This window comes from Podarcis erhardii (assembly GCF_964252035.2).
Source record: "Podarcis erhardii genome assembly, chromosome: 4".
Lineage (NCBI taxonomy): Eukaryota > Metazoa > Chordata > Lepidosauria > Squamata > Lacertidae > Podarcis > Podarcis erhardii.
The window spans coordinates 62,770,229-62,788,815 of record NC_138508.1 but is presented as its reverse complement, the minus strand read 5'-3'; the positions used below and the strand labels follow the sequence as shown (position 1 = coordinate 62,788,815).

The 18,587-nt window shown below is 41.3% G+C and overlaps 1 protein-coding gene across 10 annotated transcripts in view; it reads right to left on the bottom strand.

Annotated features, from left to right (window-relative positions):
* The window catches only part of DMD (dystrophin), a 1,009,769-nt gene that overhangs the window by 213,393 nt on the left and 777,789 nt on the right, over positions 1 to 18,587 (bottom strand). For all 10 annotated transcript variants that reach the window (XM_081858834.1, XM_081858841.1, XM_081858836.1 and 7 more), the window contains one exon: positions 10,105 to 10,294. In XM_081858834.1, coding sequence (XP_081714960.1) covers positions 10,105 to 10,294 — 190 coding nt within the window. The remainder of the gene's footprint in view (positions 1 to 10,104; positions 10,295 to 18,587) is intronic.

Sequence of the window (18,587 nt, the reverse complement as noted above, 5' to 3'; positions counted from 1 at the left end):
ACCTCAAAGCTAAGGGCAGATGTGTATAGAAGATGGAGTTTGCAATTTTGAAGAGACTGAGAAACAGAGCTGTGAATTGAATAAGGACAGAAAAAAAGGATTAAGGACTCTGAGAGTCTGATGTGAGCTAGCAGGGCTGTCTTCCTATGCACTCTCACCCAAAGAAAACCAAACTCAAGTGGAACATTTCGCTGCTCAGGGAAGTGGGAAGTGCGCAACATCATATTTTATTCTCTAAGATAATTTTCACAAAAATCCTAGAAATGTCTCACATTGAAATATCATAACTGTCACCGTTCCCACCTAAAGCAGAGTACTGAACCAGACCTTAGGGAGAAGACAAACATATTTTAATGTGCATTAATATATGAGTCAAGTAGCACATTTTAAGACTATTTTAACATGATATAAGCTTCTGGAAGTCTTAACCTTTTACTTCCAGTGCATATGTAAAACCACTCAAAATATAGTAATGAGAAATCACTTTTGCAAGCGAATTTAAGAGCAGTATTGTTTCTGCCCACACAGTTGCCTTATGGATAATCAAAATAATGGGCCAGTGGACACGACTAAATGACTAAACAACAACAAAAAAGAACTGCTTTTATAACTTCCCAGACTGGAGTTAAATCTCAAGTCACCTGGGAAACTTACTGAAGTATAAGATTTACAGAGCCACATGTAGTGCCATTTGAGGCAAAAACCCGAGACTGTGTAGAGATATGGATGCACAGCAGTGGGTATCATAGTCACTAGATGACAGCACTTCATTCTACTAATTTCAGTGTGTTTCCTGTGCACAAAACCAAGCAGAAGAATCTTCTTATTTTGCATTTTCACAACATTTTGCATTGGGAGTTTAAATATAAAGCAAAACATCCTCATCGAGATACACTGAACAGTAAGGTATTTTAATTGAACTAAGAATCTGGGCATGCAACTGACATCTCTATGGTAACTTTTAAAATGATTTCTCACCTTTCCATCATAGGCTACATCTTCAATTAAAAACACATCATTGAGATTATAATCACCCAGTATAACATCAGTAGCAGATAGTGTCATCAAGTTAAATTTGCAATGCATGTCTTTCTAAATTGCACTTCAGGTACTACTATCGGTTGTCTGTTCTGTGTAGACTAATTAGCCAGATTTTCCTCTCCATTTAATTAACAAAGATGCTGGCATGTGACTGGCTTTAATTCTAGCAAACTGATTTTCATACGTATCTTCCCATAACACAAATAAAGATTTCACTTTCAAAGGATTTGACTTGCACTTTCATTTCAGTGCTAGATTTTGAAGTTTGCATCTCATCTGTTTTCTGTGATACCACTGCAATAATATTGCCTTCAAGTTACCGCAATCATTCATTCTGGTAACAGCAATAATTGAGAAACAGAAGATACTACCAGAGGCATTCTTTTCTATTATTTATTTAAATTTCTCAATAATTTAATGAGAAATATTTCAAAAGCAACATTTTTATCTTTTTATGTGACATTAATTTACAAATCATCAGAAACAAACCATACTTAATAATGAAATATTTTATATATGTTAGCAAAATCCACATATAAAAACTACATTTCCTTTTTTTCAGGATTACCTTTACTTCAATTGTTTTTCATTGACAGTGAAAGTGGCATTCTAATGAAATTGCAGGTGTGTGTGGGAAACCATTAAAAAATAAATAAATGTTTTTAAAATAAAAAGCTGGTTAAATAAAACAAATAAGTACACACAAACCCGAGCACACAGGCACAATGCAAGTATGTGAAATTTTAACTCATGACTTCAGATGTCCTCATTAGAGTTTTCTATGACTGAACACAATTTTTACTACATCCCCCCATCCCCGCACCAGCAGAAACTAAGTCTCTCTCTCTCTCTCTCTCTCTCTCTCTCTCTGTGTGTGTGTGTGTGTGTGTGTGTGAGTGAGTGAGTGAGAGAGAGCCTTCAGGGGCCATGGGAACTTGCTTGGGGAGGTGAATCTGGCCCTCAGGCTGGAAGCTAGCCACACCAGTGTCAGATATTCATTTCAACTGATTACATGGAAAAGAGAAATGTACTGAGAATAAAAAGTTTAAGCTTAGAATTTACAAGTGGAATATACTTTCCACTAGCTGTGCATGTGGATGTAAGAGGAAAACAAGTTAATAGTGAGATTTTGTGGTGGTCAGAAGCAGGCCCAGGAAGCGTCGGCAGCTGGGTACACTTGCTCCAGGCATTGGAGGGCTAAGCTGGCTGGCGAACCCCAGCAGGAGCCAGCTATGTTTTTTGTTTCAGTTCCTAACTTTATTCTAACAAGACTCCCGCCATGGGCCTCACACAAGCTCTGCATGGGCCTGGTAAGAAGAAACAAAATACAACAGGTCCATTTAAAATGATATAGGACCCCCAGAAGTGAAAGGTAGTGAAAGTGAAAGCATGTGGAATGAAAGGCAGAAAGTTCATGGTACTGAAGAACAATACCAATATGTACCTGAAGGCATAAATAAATTAGCCACTGAGAACAAAGTACTCTCTATCCTTAGAAAGCTAAAGGTAAGAGGTAAAGGTAAAAGACCCTAGACGGTTAAGTCCAGTCAAAGGCGACTAGGTCAACAGAGGAACCAGAAGGTGTGGTGTCATTAGAAATAATTAAAAGATTCAGGAGCCTACAGAATGGGATTTGTAGAAGTAATGGAGGAAAAGAAAGATGGAAGTCATATGCAAAAGAACCGAACTGAGGAAAAACCCCCAAAACATTTCCTCTGTATTTCATTTTTGTGCAGTGGCTGAATAATCAATTCTAATAATTTATCTAATGTTATAGGCTACAATCCTGCAGCCACTTAATGGATAAGAAGTTCCAATGAATTTAATTATCCTTCCAAGTAACATACACAGGATTGGGCTGTGACCCACTGAAAGCCTTTCTCTCATCCGGAGGAGTACGATAGAAGGGCCTCTTGTTTGTTTACATTTAATAAAATACCATTAAAGTAGGTTAAATATAACATGGTCTTCTATCTAAGCTCCCAAATTGAAGTGGCTTTTACATTAGCAGGCCTAAGGTAATGACTGTTAAGCATTAGCTAAGGTGTATACATCCTGTCATTCAGCAGAGCGTGCATCTTATAGCTGTACTTACAGAGAATACTGTTTTCTTATCCATAGTCCATAAAAAGCCTCAAAAGTGAAACTCTGCATAAAAACAGCCTCCTAAAATAGCCTTATAATATCTACTGAAGTGCTGCTCTGATTTCAAGGCTGCAACCCAGCAAATTCTGGATATAAATGGGCTCCTGTTTTATGCATGAAGATGCTATTCTGAGAATAAACCTTTCCTTAACATAAGGAAACCCCTTCAGCAGTACAATAGTCGCAAAGCATAGCAACAATTTCTGGAGCTATAATGACTCCTTAGCACTCATGGGAGTGTAAAAAGCATGGGGACATTTTCAAAACTTTTCATCAAATGCATATCTCTCTACCCAAATGTACCTGGAGGAACTGACTGCATTAACACATTTAAGGGAAGATACCAGAAACTTTTACCCTTTTAAATTTTTAAAAATTGCTCAGATTGTAAATTTAGGTGGACTAGGAAACTAGGAAACGTTTTATAAGGTACTTATCACATGTTCACCGATTTCAGCTGACTTCTATTCCTTTGAGAAAATTACAAATAGTGTGGTGATTCAAAATGCTGTGTCCCGAGGGACAAAAAGCACCCTATGTTTCTAAGGAAATGGATAAAAAATATCAACCTATTGTTCTCCTGATCAAAATGTCCAAGGAGATCATGAGATTCAGAATGAAATCAAGGAACCAATAGATTCAAATTGCATGAAAGGAGATTCAAGGAAGAACTTTCATAGGACCACGGAATGGTAGAATTGGAAGGGACCCCAAGGGTCATCTAGTCCTTGCAATGAAGGAATCTCAACTAAAGCCTCCATGAAAGGTGGCCACTCAACCTCTGCTTCAAAACCTCCAATGAAGGAGAGCCCATCACCTTCCGAGGGAGTCCATTCCACTATCAAGCAGCTCTTACCGTCTTAGTAATCACAGCATCATTTTCTAACTGCTCGGAAACTGACCATTTAATTATCTATACACCTTCCCTGGTACTGACGTCAGACTGAGCAGTCAGTAGTTACCTGGGTCTTCTTTTTCCATGTTTGAAGATGAGGACAACATTTGTCCACCATCAGCCCGGGGGCGGAGGCAAAATGGGACCCGGCAAAATGGGACCCATGACTTTCAGAGGCAGTATGTGTTAAGTTGTGGGCGAACATAGCAGACGACACAGTGATTTCTCCAGAGCAGCTCCTTATTTGTAAGCTTATTTGTAAGCTGTTATTTGAACAGCAAACAGCTCAGCCGGCCTGCTTTTATAGGCAGCCGGCTGTCAACATTGTAGCAACAACAACCCAGGGTTTCCCGCCTAAAATAACTGACGTGGACCTGAGTGAAAACTATCTACAGTATCCCCCTGCTGGCCCAGGGTGAGAACTTCAGTACATAACACCCCTCCGCACTGAGATAAGGCGTTAGTTACAATTGTAATGGTTTCCTTATATACAGCACTACACGTAATGGTTCAATTAGGCACAAAAGCATATCGGTTACATTTCCCATAGTTAGACCAACAGTGATACATGTCCAACAACATAGTCCTTTAAATACGTTGGGTGCTTGGAAACTCTGCCAGACCGCCGGGGACTGGTAGCCAAGTCCGGAGGGCCACACAATTCTTGCTGAGGCTGTGGTGTAACCCTAGGTGGCGTTGAAACCAAATCCCCTGGATCCGCTGCTGTGGGTGGAGCCTCCGCAAGTGGAGTGGTCTGAGTCTGTGGTAAGTCTGGCAGACCCTCTGAAGCGGCTTGGTTCGGCACCACGCTGGCAGTTTGCGAGGGAGGTGTAGGTGGAGCCTCACCATCTGTAAGTGTCTCTTCTGGAGCCACAAGCGCAGTTGGGGGCACCACGGTAGTGTCCAAGTCCCCAACCCTGCGCCTAAGCTGGTCTATGTGCCGGCGCCACAAGTGTCCGTCTTCGAGTGCCACCTGGTACGAGCGAGGTCCAGTGACTCCCACTATTGTGGCTGGCACCCAAGGAATGTCCCCCACATAGTTCCGGGCAAAGACCTGGTTTCCTGGAACAAAAGACCGTGGCGCGTTGGCACAGCCTGGGGGTTCGGCCACGGCAAAGTCCGGGTGCAGCCGGTCGAGCGGTGACCTGAGGCGGCGGCCCATAAGCAGTTCAGCAGGACTCTGCCCTGTGGCCGCATGAGGGGTGATGTGTTGCACGAACAAGTATTTGGGGACCCGCTCGTGCCAGTCTCCCTGGTCCAGGCGCACCAGTGCCTCTTTTGCCGAGCGCACCATTCTCTCCGCTTGCCCGTTGCTGGATGGATGAAAGGGTGCCGTTAGGGCATGGCGGATGCCCAGTCCCAAAAGATACTGCTCAAAAGTGCCTGATGTCAACTGCGGTCCGTTATCGGAGACAAGGACATCAGGACACCCATGCGTCGCAAACAGGCCTCGCAGCACCCGGATGACGGCCTCGGTAGTGGTGGAGGGCATCAGGGCCACCTCCAGCCATTTGGAATAGGTGTCCACCACTACCATAAAGGTCCGGTCGTGAAAGGGGCCAGCCAGATCAATGTGGACCCTCGACCGGGGTGTCTTGGGCATCTCCCAGGTGTGTCCCTTAGCTGCCGGTGGTGCAGGCCGCGACTCTTGGCACGCTTGACAGGCGGACACCCAGGCAGTGATGGAATCGTCCATGTTAGGCCACCAGACGTAACACCGAGCCAATGCCTTCATTTTGACAATTCCCGGGTGGCCAACGTGCAGATCCTCCAGGACGCACTGATGGAGTCCCTGGGGAATCACGACGCGGTCTCCTCACAGCAGACAGCCGCGATGAGCCGAGAGTTCATGTTGTCTGGTTGCGAAGGGCTGGAACTCCAATGCAAAAGGCCCTTGTGGCCACCCCTCCACACCCAGTTGAGCACCTGGCTGATGGTGCGATCCTGGGCAGATGCGGAGGCCACAGTGGCAGCCGATACAGGCACTGCCGGAAGATCCTCAATCAGGAGGAGCGATGAAGCTGGAGCCGGGTCTTCCACAAACGCTGGAAGAGGGCAATGGCTGAGGGCGTCGGCATGGCCCATCGATTTGCCCGGGCGATGGACGAGCCGGTAGTGGTAGGCAGCCAGGAACACAGTCCATTGCAGCATTTGTGGCGAGAGGACCGGTGGAGTTGGACGATCACCGGCGAGGAGGCCCAGGAGCGGCTTGTGGTCAGTGATGAGGTCAAAAGTCCTGCCATAGAGGTATTCATGGAACCTCTTCACTCCAGCCACAAGTGCCAGTGCCTCCTTGTCGAGCTGGCTGTAATTCCGTTCCGTCGGAGATAGCGTCCTGGAAAAGTAGGCGAGCGGTGCTTCTCTTCCGTCTGGAAAACGGTGACTAAGGACAGCGCCGATGCCAAAAGGTGAGGCGTCGCAGGCAAGGACCAGCGGCCTGGATTCACTGTACTGTACCAGCACACGGTCCGATGAAAGGAGAGCCTTGACCACGTTGAAGGCCGCAGTCTCCTGATGACCCCAGGACCAAGGCATCTTTGTGCTGAGGAGTCGGTGAAGAGGCTCAGCCACCGTGGCTTTGTGGGGCAGGAACATGTTATAAAAGTTCAGCAGCCCCAGGAACGCCTGCAACTCCGTCTTGTTCTTTGGGATGGGGGCCTGCTGGATAGCGCGGATCTTGGATGTGGTCGGGTGAAGGCCGGAGGCATCGATAAGATAGCCCAGGAACTCTACCTTTGGAACGGCGATCTGGTGGTAATCCATTGTGCTTTGCACGCGTGGGTTCGAATCCCATCCTCGTCGCCAGTGTTAAGTTGTGGGCGAACATAGCAGACGACACAGCGATTTCTCCAGAGCAGCTCTTTATTTGTAAGCTGGACAGAACTGAACAGCAAACAGCTCAGCCAGCCTGCTTTTATATGCAGCCGGCTGTCAACATTGTAGCAACAACAACCCAGGGTTTCCCGCCTAAAATAACTGACGTGGACCTGAGTGAAAACTATCTACAGTATCCCCCTGCTGGCCCAGGGTGAGAACTTCAGTACATAACAGTATGCCTCCCTGTAATAGTTGCTGGAAATCACAGGATACAAAAGTGCTCTTGTGCTTATGGGTTTCCCTACAAGCATCTGGGGATGTGGGTGGCGCTGTGGGTTAAACCACTGAGCCTAGGGCTTGCCGATCAGAAGGTCGGCGGTTTGAATCCCCGCGACGGGGCGAGCTCCCGTTGCTTGGTCCCTGTTCCTGCCAACCTAGCAGCTTGAAAGCACATCAAAGTGCAAGTAGATAAACAGGTACCGCTCCGGCGGGAAGGTAAACGGCATTTCCGTGCACCGCTCTGGTTCGCCAGAAGCGGCTTAGTCATCCTAGCCACATGACCCCAAAGCTGTACGCCGGCTCCCTCGGCCAATAAAGTGAGATGAGCGCCGCAACCCCAGAGTCGGCCACAACTGGACCTAATGGTCAGGGGTCCCTTTACCATTATTTACAAGCATCTGGCTGGCCACTGTGAGAACAGGATTGTTGGACCAGATGGGCCGTTAGAATAGTCCATCAAACTGTTCCCGTGTTATTATTTTTGGGGGGGGGGAGATTTCTATATTTAGACGGGGGAAGCGATTACTAGATATTTCGCTGAAATTTGTCTTCTGTATATTATTACTATTAAACCGAAACCCAGAAGTTTTCGCTTTGGGGTAAAGCACCTACTTCAGACAATGATAGTTGTCGCATGCAAGCTTACTTGTTAAGTTTTAGAGAGCTATCAACAGCTAATTAAATTGATCTACAGGTTTAATACATAATGTTTACACTGATAAAATAACAGGATAAATCTATGCCAATTTCAGAATTACATCTAATATCACAGATCTGGAAGGCAATGTCACATATAATTATTGCCACAAGCCCACAAGGGTAATTAACACAGCGGAGATTTCACATCACCACAAGTACTAAAGCAGAAAATAAAGTTCATTACTTCCATTCCTTTAATATGGGTATGTATCAGTTCAGGCCTCATAGGGTCCATGATGTATTTAAATTAGACAATCAAACATAAAATGTAATTACACAACTCCTCTGATTAACGGTTAGTTATTGTGTGTGTGTGTGCGCCTATATATATATATATATATATATAGGAAAACTCCAGAAAGCATGGCAAAGATGTGAGTCACTTCAACTTTCATGTTATTGTCAGCTCTGACAAATTATGCTTCCGTACAGATGCTATTTAACACTGCATTTATAATGCAAAGACAATATAATTACATCGTTATGCCAACAAAATGTTCAATAATATCATACGCCCTCATCCCCATTGTACACTGTGAATGAACATTTGATATATTGGTGGTCAGTATTTCACACCGTTAGAAAACACACATCTATAGCCTGTAAATATCTATATTTATACCCACCAAAGAGTGTCTGCCTCAAGCATATGTCTAAGGGCATTAAAATTCAGTGACAGAAGGCCAGCTTTGGTTATATTTAGTGACAGAAGGCCAGCTTTGGCTATATATCTGTGTCTCAATATTACTAAATTTGTTTTGAGGGTTGCATTCAATGGTGGCTCTGTGCTAGCAGGAGTACTTCTGCTTGTGCAAGGCAGGGTACCTCATTTTTGCTGATCCCTCTTATTCAACACATCCCCCCCATGGCTCCCAAAAACTTTCCCTTGGGGTTGAGGGACCCTATGGAATGGTATGGAATATGGTATAGAAGGCAGGAGGGGGGGGGATTAGTGAAAATGAAGTGCCTTTCCTTATGCTGGAGAAAATATTTCTGTTAGCAAAAAGTGAGCACTGGATACAACCATGAGTACATGTGCCTCTACATCAGGGAACATCAGTAGGAACAGAATTACACTGTTATTTCACCCCTATTCCTAGAGTAACATAAATTTTGGTATGTAAATGGCTTGCAGAACTGCATTTGCACCTCCATTATAATTTCTAAAGGGGAAATTTTAGATGTAGGTACAGTCCCCTCATGAGAAAGATGTGTGAGTTCCCTCTAGGGTTATAGTACATGAATACATGTAGGGGAACAAGGCAATGCCTTGTCAGATCACATGTTGGCTCCATAACAAAGCTAGCAACCAAATAACTATAAAAGGTAGGGTTTTTTTTTATTAAATAAAGCCATAAAATTTAATTCAGCAACAAATTAACTCATGTGGTCTTTACATAGTAGAGTTCTTAGGTTTAGAGTTAATTATGCATTCCCAACTGGCATCTAATAACACTGTAAAAATATTTTACACTATAGTGCTGTGTTCTGTATACACATCTTGGCTTGGCAAATCAGACACACATAGGCACATTATGATCAAAACCATGGACATTATGATGCATAATCATAACGCAATGGAAATATAAGCTTGCTTGCAGTGCCACTTAAAATGTGGTAACTGAATATTTTATTAAAAGCTGGGTCTGAAAGAAACCCTGATATGAAGATGCCTTTGTTTTTTGTTTGCTTCTAGTAGGGGAAACAAATGTGTGCCCTAATTATCTATAACTAGTGAAAATTAAGACATTGTTTCAGTTTCATCTCATCGGCATGTACTAGGCATAAGTCCTAATTTTCTCCAGTGACATAGAAAACTAAACTAGTTCAGCTAGGCAAACCAGAAACATATAGACAGATTTTACATTACTGTAATAAGCACAAAAGATGTACAGCATGCTCATCTACGCCAAAGGTCTGTCAAGAATCTGTTTCAGTTATATGTGTGACATAGAAGCATCTGTTAGCAAATGTTATTTGCCTTCTCTCCCCTGCAAACAGTACTTGAATTCTCAATATTCTGTTTATTTAAACATCAGACACTCCCTTAAAGAAGATTTAAATAAAAAGCATGTTCATTGTTCTCTTTGTTATTAATAAAACACACCTTTATTGCCATTAACACAGAGAAACACAATTTAAAAGTGAGCACATCCCTTTTCCGTAAGCTGAAAGGGCTCATTCCTCATAGTATAAAAGAATTCTATAATTCAAATCACTTGACTTACCTGCCACTGCTTCATGAGCTCCCGAACCCCTTGGGTATCCTCTAGTATTCTCTCTTTGTGTGTGGCATTTTGCAGAACATTGGCAGTGGTTTCTGCTTCTGTAAGCCAGGTGAGGAACTTTTCCAGATCCAGGTAGAATTGTTGTAGCAGCCTTAGGGCTGCTTCTAATGCGGCCTCTCGCTCACTAACTCTGTGAAAGCACAAATATAGTCAAATGCAGCGTAGTGATAGGAATCAGGACAGGGATAGTTTGTAGAGAGAGGGAAGCAGAAAGAGAGTGTGAGCAATTTTCAATAAATCCGTAAATAACTCCACAATAAAATGAGGGGGGATAAAAATGTTTGTGTTGTCTGCTTTTCTATGTCTACCAGTTAATGTTCATTTCTACCTATAGTAGAAAGAGCAAGGTAAGGGAGGAGGGAGGGAAGAGGCTGACAAGACAAGTGGAATTGCTTCTATGGATATGAACATTGGTTGTACTTCATTTTTATTTTATTAAATTTAGAAAAAGAGCTCCTTAATCAAAACTCTCCCCTTAAAATCTTCTCTATAAGATGATTGTCAGGTGCCACATAAAATATTTCTTGACCACTAATCAGGAACTATAATCTACCATAAATACTGGTATATCTAAGTTGCAAGGCTAGAGGTCCCATATATCACTTTGAATATATATTGTTTCTATCTGTCCTTGCAATCCTTGCTATCCTGGCTATTGGTTTTCAATAAGGATAGTCTCAACCTAAAGTAACACTGGTTCCAACTGAAAAGTTAAGCACCTTCTAAAAATCCTTCAAGTTGATACTCATGGTATTTTAAAATGCATAATTTGGGCCCTATTAAATGAAGAAGCAATTAAAGACCTCAGCTTTTAGATAAATGAGCATTTCTGAGAGAACTCTTGTGGTTTTTTTTCTACCTTAGCTCAATCCCTAAATGTACTTTTCATGAAAGCAATTGTACTAGATTTGGCTTTAACACATGTACTTCTGTAACATATATTTCTCTTATTCATGTATCATGTAGTCAAGAACTACATTCAAAAGCTAGATTTGTAAAGCAGACAGCCTGACACACTGTACATTAATGTGTGAAGGTCAATAATCATGCAAAACTGGCTGTGGCTTTATCACCCGCGGAACATATTAGGCCATTAACAACTCCTGTAGAGCTGAAGCAGCAAGGCTCAAGAAATGAGTGGTTTATTCATCATAAGGTGAATTTTTGCTGAACACAGTCTAATGCAGTACAGTTTCTGCTCTGAGAATGGATAACAGCATTATAGGTTGTTCTTATCCTGTTAATATTAAGCATGTGGAACACTTGCAGAGAACTATCAAACAGCCATTGTCCCTAAAATATACATTAACATCATCAACTATATATATATAAATGCTCTGAATTTTGAATGTACAAGAAGTCAAGCCACATTCAATGTACTATTGAAAAGAATATGAGTAGCATCTTGTTCCAATAATCACAAGGCAAGTATAAAAGGAAAGCAACAGAATTCAGCCTGAATCTCTTCCTCCACTCCCCAAGATGAAGCTCACCATCTGAATATGATTGCCAAGTTACTTTCCCAACCTACTTACATTGAGTACAGTATATCTTTATTAGCTGGCGCTACATTAACAGTTTTTCCTTCTCCGGAGCACTATAAACTACTACTCTTTGTTCCTCCTCCTTAAATTAATTAGTATAAATTTGAATTAGAGCTTAGTCTGGAAACTGTACCAGAGCAGCCTTGGAACATGTGATGTACAATAGTGCCAATGAACAGAATACCTTTCTCCTGCCACTAACTAACCCTAACTGGGCTAATGAATGGAACAAGTAGTATTTCAGAGAAAGCCACCCTGTAGGTCCTGGCTTTCTACCTCGAACCTGGCAATCTAAAAGTGTCTTCTCTAGGACCACAGACTGCATTTTCACATGCCATTAGTGTCGTGCAGCATTCACAACAACCACAACAACCACTGACTCCTCCCCAGCACAATTTAGATGACATGTGACATCTGCAACCTTTGCACCAGACAGTCAAGTCAACATGTAATTTGCATGTCCTTCATAAGCCTAGCGACATAGATGTCACTAAATACAGAATCAACCACTACCAGTACCCCCAGCCCACCCCCAGGAGGATTATACTCAGTGCAAAAGGATATCCGCTTGCCTCGTCACACCCCAAAGAATGGCTCCATTTTAAAGGATCATTTCCCTCCTCCTCAGAGTGATGCTCTCCTCCAAGACTCTCACTTGTCTACATGTGATTACATGTTTCTCGAACTGCTGCTACTTCTAAACTATGCCGCAACCACAGTATGCTCAGAACTATTCTGGTAGTTTACAAAGGTTTACATGAAGGAGGCGGCTGGGTATACAAAGAAGGGGAGGCTGTACCAGACAAAGAGAACAGCATGACAGAAGGCATGACATTCTGAGAGGGGGAGGGGTTATCTTTGGTTATCCTCCCTCAAAGCCTTGACACTTACAGTGCTTTTTTTCTTGGGGGAGGGGGATACGAAGGGGTATGCGTATCCCTAAACATTTTGTGAATCTTTGTACAGTACTTCTGTCCATTTACTGTATTTATTTTTCCCAATTTGAACTATAAAATGGTGATTTTCTTGAGTCAAAATGAGAGTACCTCTAAAAATTTTTTAAAGAAAAAAGCACTAATTAAAGTCATTCATTTTTTAAAAAGGTATACATTTCACATTTAAATCTTTCTTTTTCCAGTATTAACAGTTTGAACCTTGTAATATATTATGTATTTAGATATAATTTATGAAGATCATTGCTATCAAAATTTTTACATGATCCAAGATAAGAGGGGCAGTTTGGAGGTAAGAAATGCTAAAGTTTTCTCCACAGATAAAACAACTTGAAATAACAAGATATATTAACATCTTAGTAAGAATAATGCATTTTAATTAAGAAAACAAGTTTCAGACAAAGAGGCTTATGGGTTAATCCTTCTTTTCATTTTTCTTATTATGAACTTTAAGAAAATTAAAAAGGGATACAGTCTGTCACTGCAAAAGGAAGCTTCTTAATTAGTATAATATTAAAAGAAACACGATAGCTTCCTTAAATTGCAACAATGCAACAACAGATTTTGGAACAATACTGAGGTAGGAATGCAAGCTGAATAAGAATTTCAACTACTGTTGTTGCAAGACCTTGAAATAGATAGCAGTTTTGGGTGCCAGCCCTTTACATCTTGAATGACAAGAGCAATCCAATAATGTGAATAAAAAAGGGTAGCAATATATCAGGACATATTTTATGGTCTGGAAGATCAGACAGTGCTTTGCATTAATCTTATTTTCCCACCAGAAACAAAGTGGCTATTCTTTATTGAGATGTGGGGAACATTACAGATACACAAAGATAAAATCTTTGTATCAGTTTTAAAAGCAGAAAATAAAAATAAATAGATGCCTAACTGATTAAAATAACCAAACCCCAAATCCTTGTCACTGGCTTTGGATTGCTCCCATTGAATAATCAGTTGTTGTTTTTAAGAAAGAAGTTTACTTTGAGGTTAGCGTCACTGACAGTTAATTAAATCTTACAGAAATAGACACTGGAAAAAACTGAAGATGAGACGGGGGAAATAAGACAAAATTACACTCAGAGTAGAATCATTGAAATTAATTAATGTAAGTTACTTGTGTATGACTGTTGGATAAATTTAAAAGGGTTTCCTAGACTGGAGGAATCCATTCCAGAAACCCAAAAGAAAAGTTTGCGGGTTTCAAGTGAAAATATAGACCTTTTTTGAAACACAAATGTGCATAGGGACAACCTCAAAAATAATGAGGCTGCAAAGAACCACATCCAAAGCAATGTTTTTTATACACTTCCAGATTAAGTGCATGATTTCTATTCACCAATAAAAGATTTACAACAATCTTAACAATTGTAATCCAGTGTCATCATCCTGAACCAATCAAAATCATTTGGCTCTTAAGATCAGCCTTCATCATAATATCATGTGATTACATATACCGTATTGGCCCGAATATAAGCCACACCTTTAAAATTGATGGGCGGGGGGGGGGGGAGAGAGAGAAAAAAAGGAAAAATACCTGAATATAAGCCGCTCCATTCCTTGCTGCTCCTGGCTGCATACTGGGGGGGGGGGGGAGAGCCGTGCTGCATTGCCGATGGCCTTTCCCCTTCCTTGCTCTCTCCCTTCCCAGCCTTGGGGGAGAGGACGGGGGACTACGCATAGGGCTGGCACCACTTTGCCGCACTCCTGGCACTATTTGCCCTGCGCACCTGGCTGCATACCATAAGGTTGCAAATATAAGCCACACTTTAACTTTTCACGGTTGGAATTTGGAGGAAAAGTGAGGCTTATATTCAGGCCAATACGGTAATCATTTTTCAATGTCTTTCTTTATTAAGACTTGGACTAATTTTCCTTTTCATTAAATGTCTTCCGATATCCTCTTTCATCTGTCTACAAAACAATTCAAGATTAATCACAACTGCAATGCCTAGCTAATTCTCTTTTCATGCATACAATGACCATCATAGATTCTAACAGTTTATTCTTTTCAGTGTTCCAGAACAACCATTCACTACATACAGTACCTAAAAGCAGCTAGTTCCATACTGTAAAAGGTAGGCAGGCATAGGGCTTTTCAGTTTAGCTAGGCTATAGGTTGAAACGAGAATGGAATCATATAACCAACAAAAGAAGAATGGATAGTTAAGATGATGGACTATGCTGAAATGGCAAAGATGACCGCGAAGATCAGAGATCAAGATGAGAAAAATTTTGAGCAGGAATGGAAGAAATTTATAGACTATTTAAAGACCACTGTAAATATATTAAAACATTAGCAGGTTTGATATAACATTTATGTAATTAAATAATTGGGAATTACAATAAACAAGAGGGAAAACAAAGAGTTTGCAGATAAAATGAGATGCAAGAAATTATGTGGGAAAAGATTGGAATCCAGGGGTGGGGTGGGGCGGGGCGGGGTGGGGCGGGGGAGTCTATATTGTTTCTTTTTTGGAAAAGTACTGAATTTATGAATTATTGTGATTGTAAAATTTGAAAATAAAATATTTTTAAAAAGGAATCACATACCCTCTAACATTTCTTCGATAAAAATAGGGACTTCCTGTTCCATCATCATCATCATCATCATCATTTTATTATTTATACGTCATCCATCTGACTGGGTTACCACAGCCACTCTAGGTGGCTTCCAACATATATAACATAATAAAACATTAAACATTAAAAACTTCCCTATACAGGGCTGCCTTCAGATGTCTTCTAAAGGTTGCATTGTTAATTATTTCCTTGGCTCACATCTCCAGCATTTCTCTGATGAAAATAGGGATGTCCTAAGGAAGAGCAGGACATTCTGAGATCAAATCAGAAACCATGATGGCTTCTGTAAATCCAGAAATGTCCCTGGAAAATAGGGGCACTTGGAGGGTCTGGCAGTCATCAAAATAATACAGCTTTATGAAATTATTATTTTCTCCATCGTGGCTAACATTGGATATCATCCATTGCGTTGTAGCAACAGTGGAACAATCTGACTCTCTGTTTGCTAAGTAGGAACCATTTAGTGTTACAAAATATTTGGAAAATCCAAAGCCTGCCTTTGGAGGGGAGTAGCTTCTCATGGTGTCAGTCCTTTGGAGAAGGAATGCAGCAACCCCTACAGTTTGGAAGCAGTGTGTATACAGTACTCCTGAACCCAAGTGCTACAAAACTTCTGTAAAATTGCTTGAACTCAGTAGCCAGCCCAGTTCCAAAGGGAAGGAGGGAGCCAGACAAAGGTATCTAGGTGGGGCAGAAGCATAATCAAGCTGAGGTCAATTCCAAAAAGGTGGTGTTTTATCAAAATGAACTATTAACAGAAGTAATAAGAGAAAGAGAAGTGGTGAATAAATCTCTCATCCCAATTCCCAGAACATGCCAAGTTCCAGAGCTTGAGACTGAGAGCTTCATTGGCAACATATAAACTGGAGGGCATATTTATATAACAATTATTTAATGCAATGTGCATAAACATTAGCAATTCTAAGGTGTTTCATCTTCGGAGGAAGAAAACGCTGGCCTATTAAGAAGAGAGGGTTTGTATTCTTTGCTGCATCCAAAAGCACAACCCCTTTGAGATTTTATAGCCGTCAACAGTGCTGTCAAAATGTGTATATTAATTACTTGGTTAAAATTCATTTAAGATAAAATCCTGGCTACCAAAGGCACTTAAGTGTAAACTGATTATCAAAATAATTAGGTTTTAAAGGCACCTGCTTTCTTACTCTTAATTACTGCAGAAACAACTAAATTTAATAAGAGTGAAATGCACGGATAACATTACATGAGACCAATTAAGACGCACAGTATTAAACTCTTAGCAGTTTTCATTTAAAATTGCCTTCTCTAGAGACTCAGCTTGGTGGCCTTGTATTAGTATTCTTTACTATTATTCAATAGAACAGGGCAGTTTCCAGCTTTCATTTTTTTAAAAAAAGAATTGTTAGGATTCAAATGAAGGAACTATGCAATGATGAGTAGTAATAAAACCAAGACGACAATTTCAAATTAGTATTTGTAAATGTGTGCTAGGCACTCAGCCTTTCTCAACCTGTGGGTCCCCAGATGTTGTTGAACTACAACTCCCACCACCCCTAGATAGCAAGGCCAGAGCTCAGGGATGTTGTAGTCCAACAACATCTGGGGACCCACAGGTTGAGAACCGCTGTACTATATAGAGACACTATGAATGAAAACATTATCAGAATATTGTTTGTTTAGAACTTCCTGTGCACCAGCCATGCTTTAGCTGTCCCACAAGTGCTGTCCCAAGTCATTTTGCTGCCTGAGGTTGAGTCAAAATGCCTCTTTCACCCCCACTAGAGCACACTAACTGTTTAAAAAGTCTGCACCCTTTAGGCATTAATTCCTGGTTTTGTCTATCCTCCCCTTATGGTGCTGGTTTGAAACAGGTTGTTTTAGCCTGCTGAATAGCAGGGCTGGGCCTGTTCCTAATCAATATATTCTTCACAGCATCATCTTTGGGCAAAGAGTCAGATATGCAGTGCATACTCATGCTATCCAAGAGATTAAACTAGAGATGTTATTTTCAAACCACATACTTTCAACATTGCACACTGGCTGTGTTCAGACACCCCACTAAAGCATGGCTTAGTATAACCTGAACAAGTTTAACTTCATCCTGGGTTCTTATGACCTCCCTGACCTTTCATTCTCCCACACTGCCTGGTGGAGGAGTTCAGGTGCATTTGCTTTTAACATAACTGTGTTTTGGTGTGTTAACATTAACAATTCAACTTGTGCTAGGGTAGAGTTACCCCTTTTCCCAGGCTGCTTTTCCGATTGAAATCAACCTCCCTATGTTTTCTGCCCTGCAGGCAAAATCTGCAACTACCTGCATGATAGTTATATATTTTGTTATGTAGGACAGTTTGGGAGTTAACAGGATAGTGGTAAAGGGTGACAAGATTAGCTTCCTCCCTCAATGCCATGGAGCCCATTTGCAAGAGATCCTATCCACAGATCTTGTTCATCAAATCTAGTGTGGAATTTTGTGTTCATGTGCAAGCCTTTACCAATATGAGAAGTAGAGACAGCGTGTAACCACTGAGAGATTTGACTCCTAGAAACCCCAAGCAGGTTTATACTTTTGTGATTCCCACAATCTCTCTGTAATTTGGTTGTTTATCCTGAAAGTCTATTTCTATGTGACTATATTGGAAGGGACTGCAGTTGAAGGCTGAAATAAAGGCATTCTATGTATTGTTTAGTTTTGAGTTGTTTTGTACGTTTATGAAAATGAAAGTTTTTCTTTTTTCCTTTTATTCATGTAAAATTATTTTATTTTGGTTTTGTATTAATAATAAATTTAAAATAAATTTAAAATAAATAAAGGCACAGGCATATATAAATGTGTTAAAACTGGGGCGGGGCACTTTATTTAGCTTTAAACCAAACCTGCAAAGAAAAACAGTCATGGGAAATGCCGTAAAAAAGCAGGCTAAGCCTGCAGTGATACCACTCCTCTGCTAGGTCAAGGGCAAGCAGCCCTGAAGGTGAATAGGGAGGCTTTCCCACATGACCAACCCTGGGGCCCCAGAATTCTTGGGTGGATGGGGCAAGTTGGCCTCACCAAAGCCCCACAGCCCTGAGCTGCAGTTCACAGAAGCAGGAAAGGAGATCGGGGTGCCGACTTAACTAAGTCAGAGGCCTCACCTCTCCAAGTGCAGTGACAGACTATGTACAACATAGGCATGCTTGCCTACATCCCTCATGGTGGCCATGAACTTAGTTTGGGCTACAAATACAGCCCAAAGCAAGTGCATGTGAAAGTCTGGGTGAAAACTGTGAACTTACTGTGTGAATCAACCTTCAGTGTAATGTTCTTGTCCTCTCCTTATGGTGCACTGTTGCCTGTTTTATACAGCTTGGTATTTGTTGG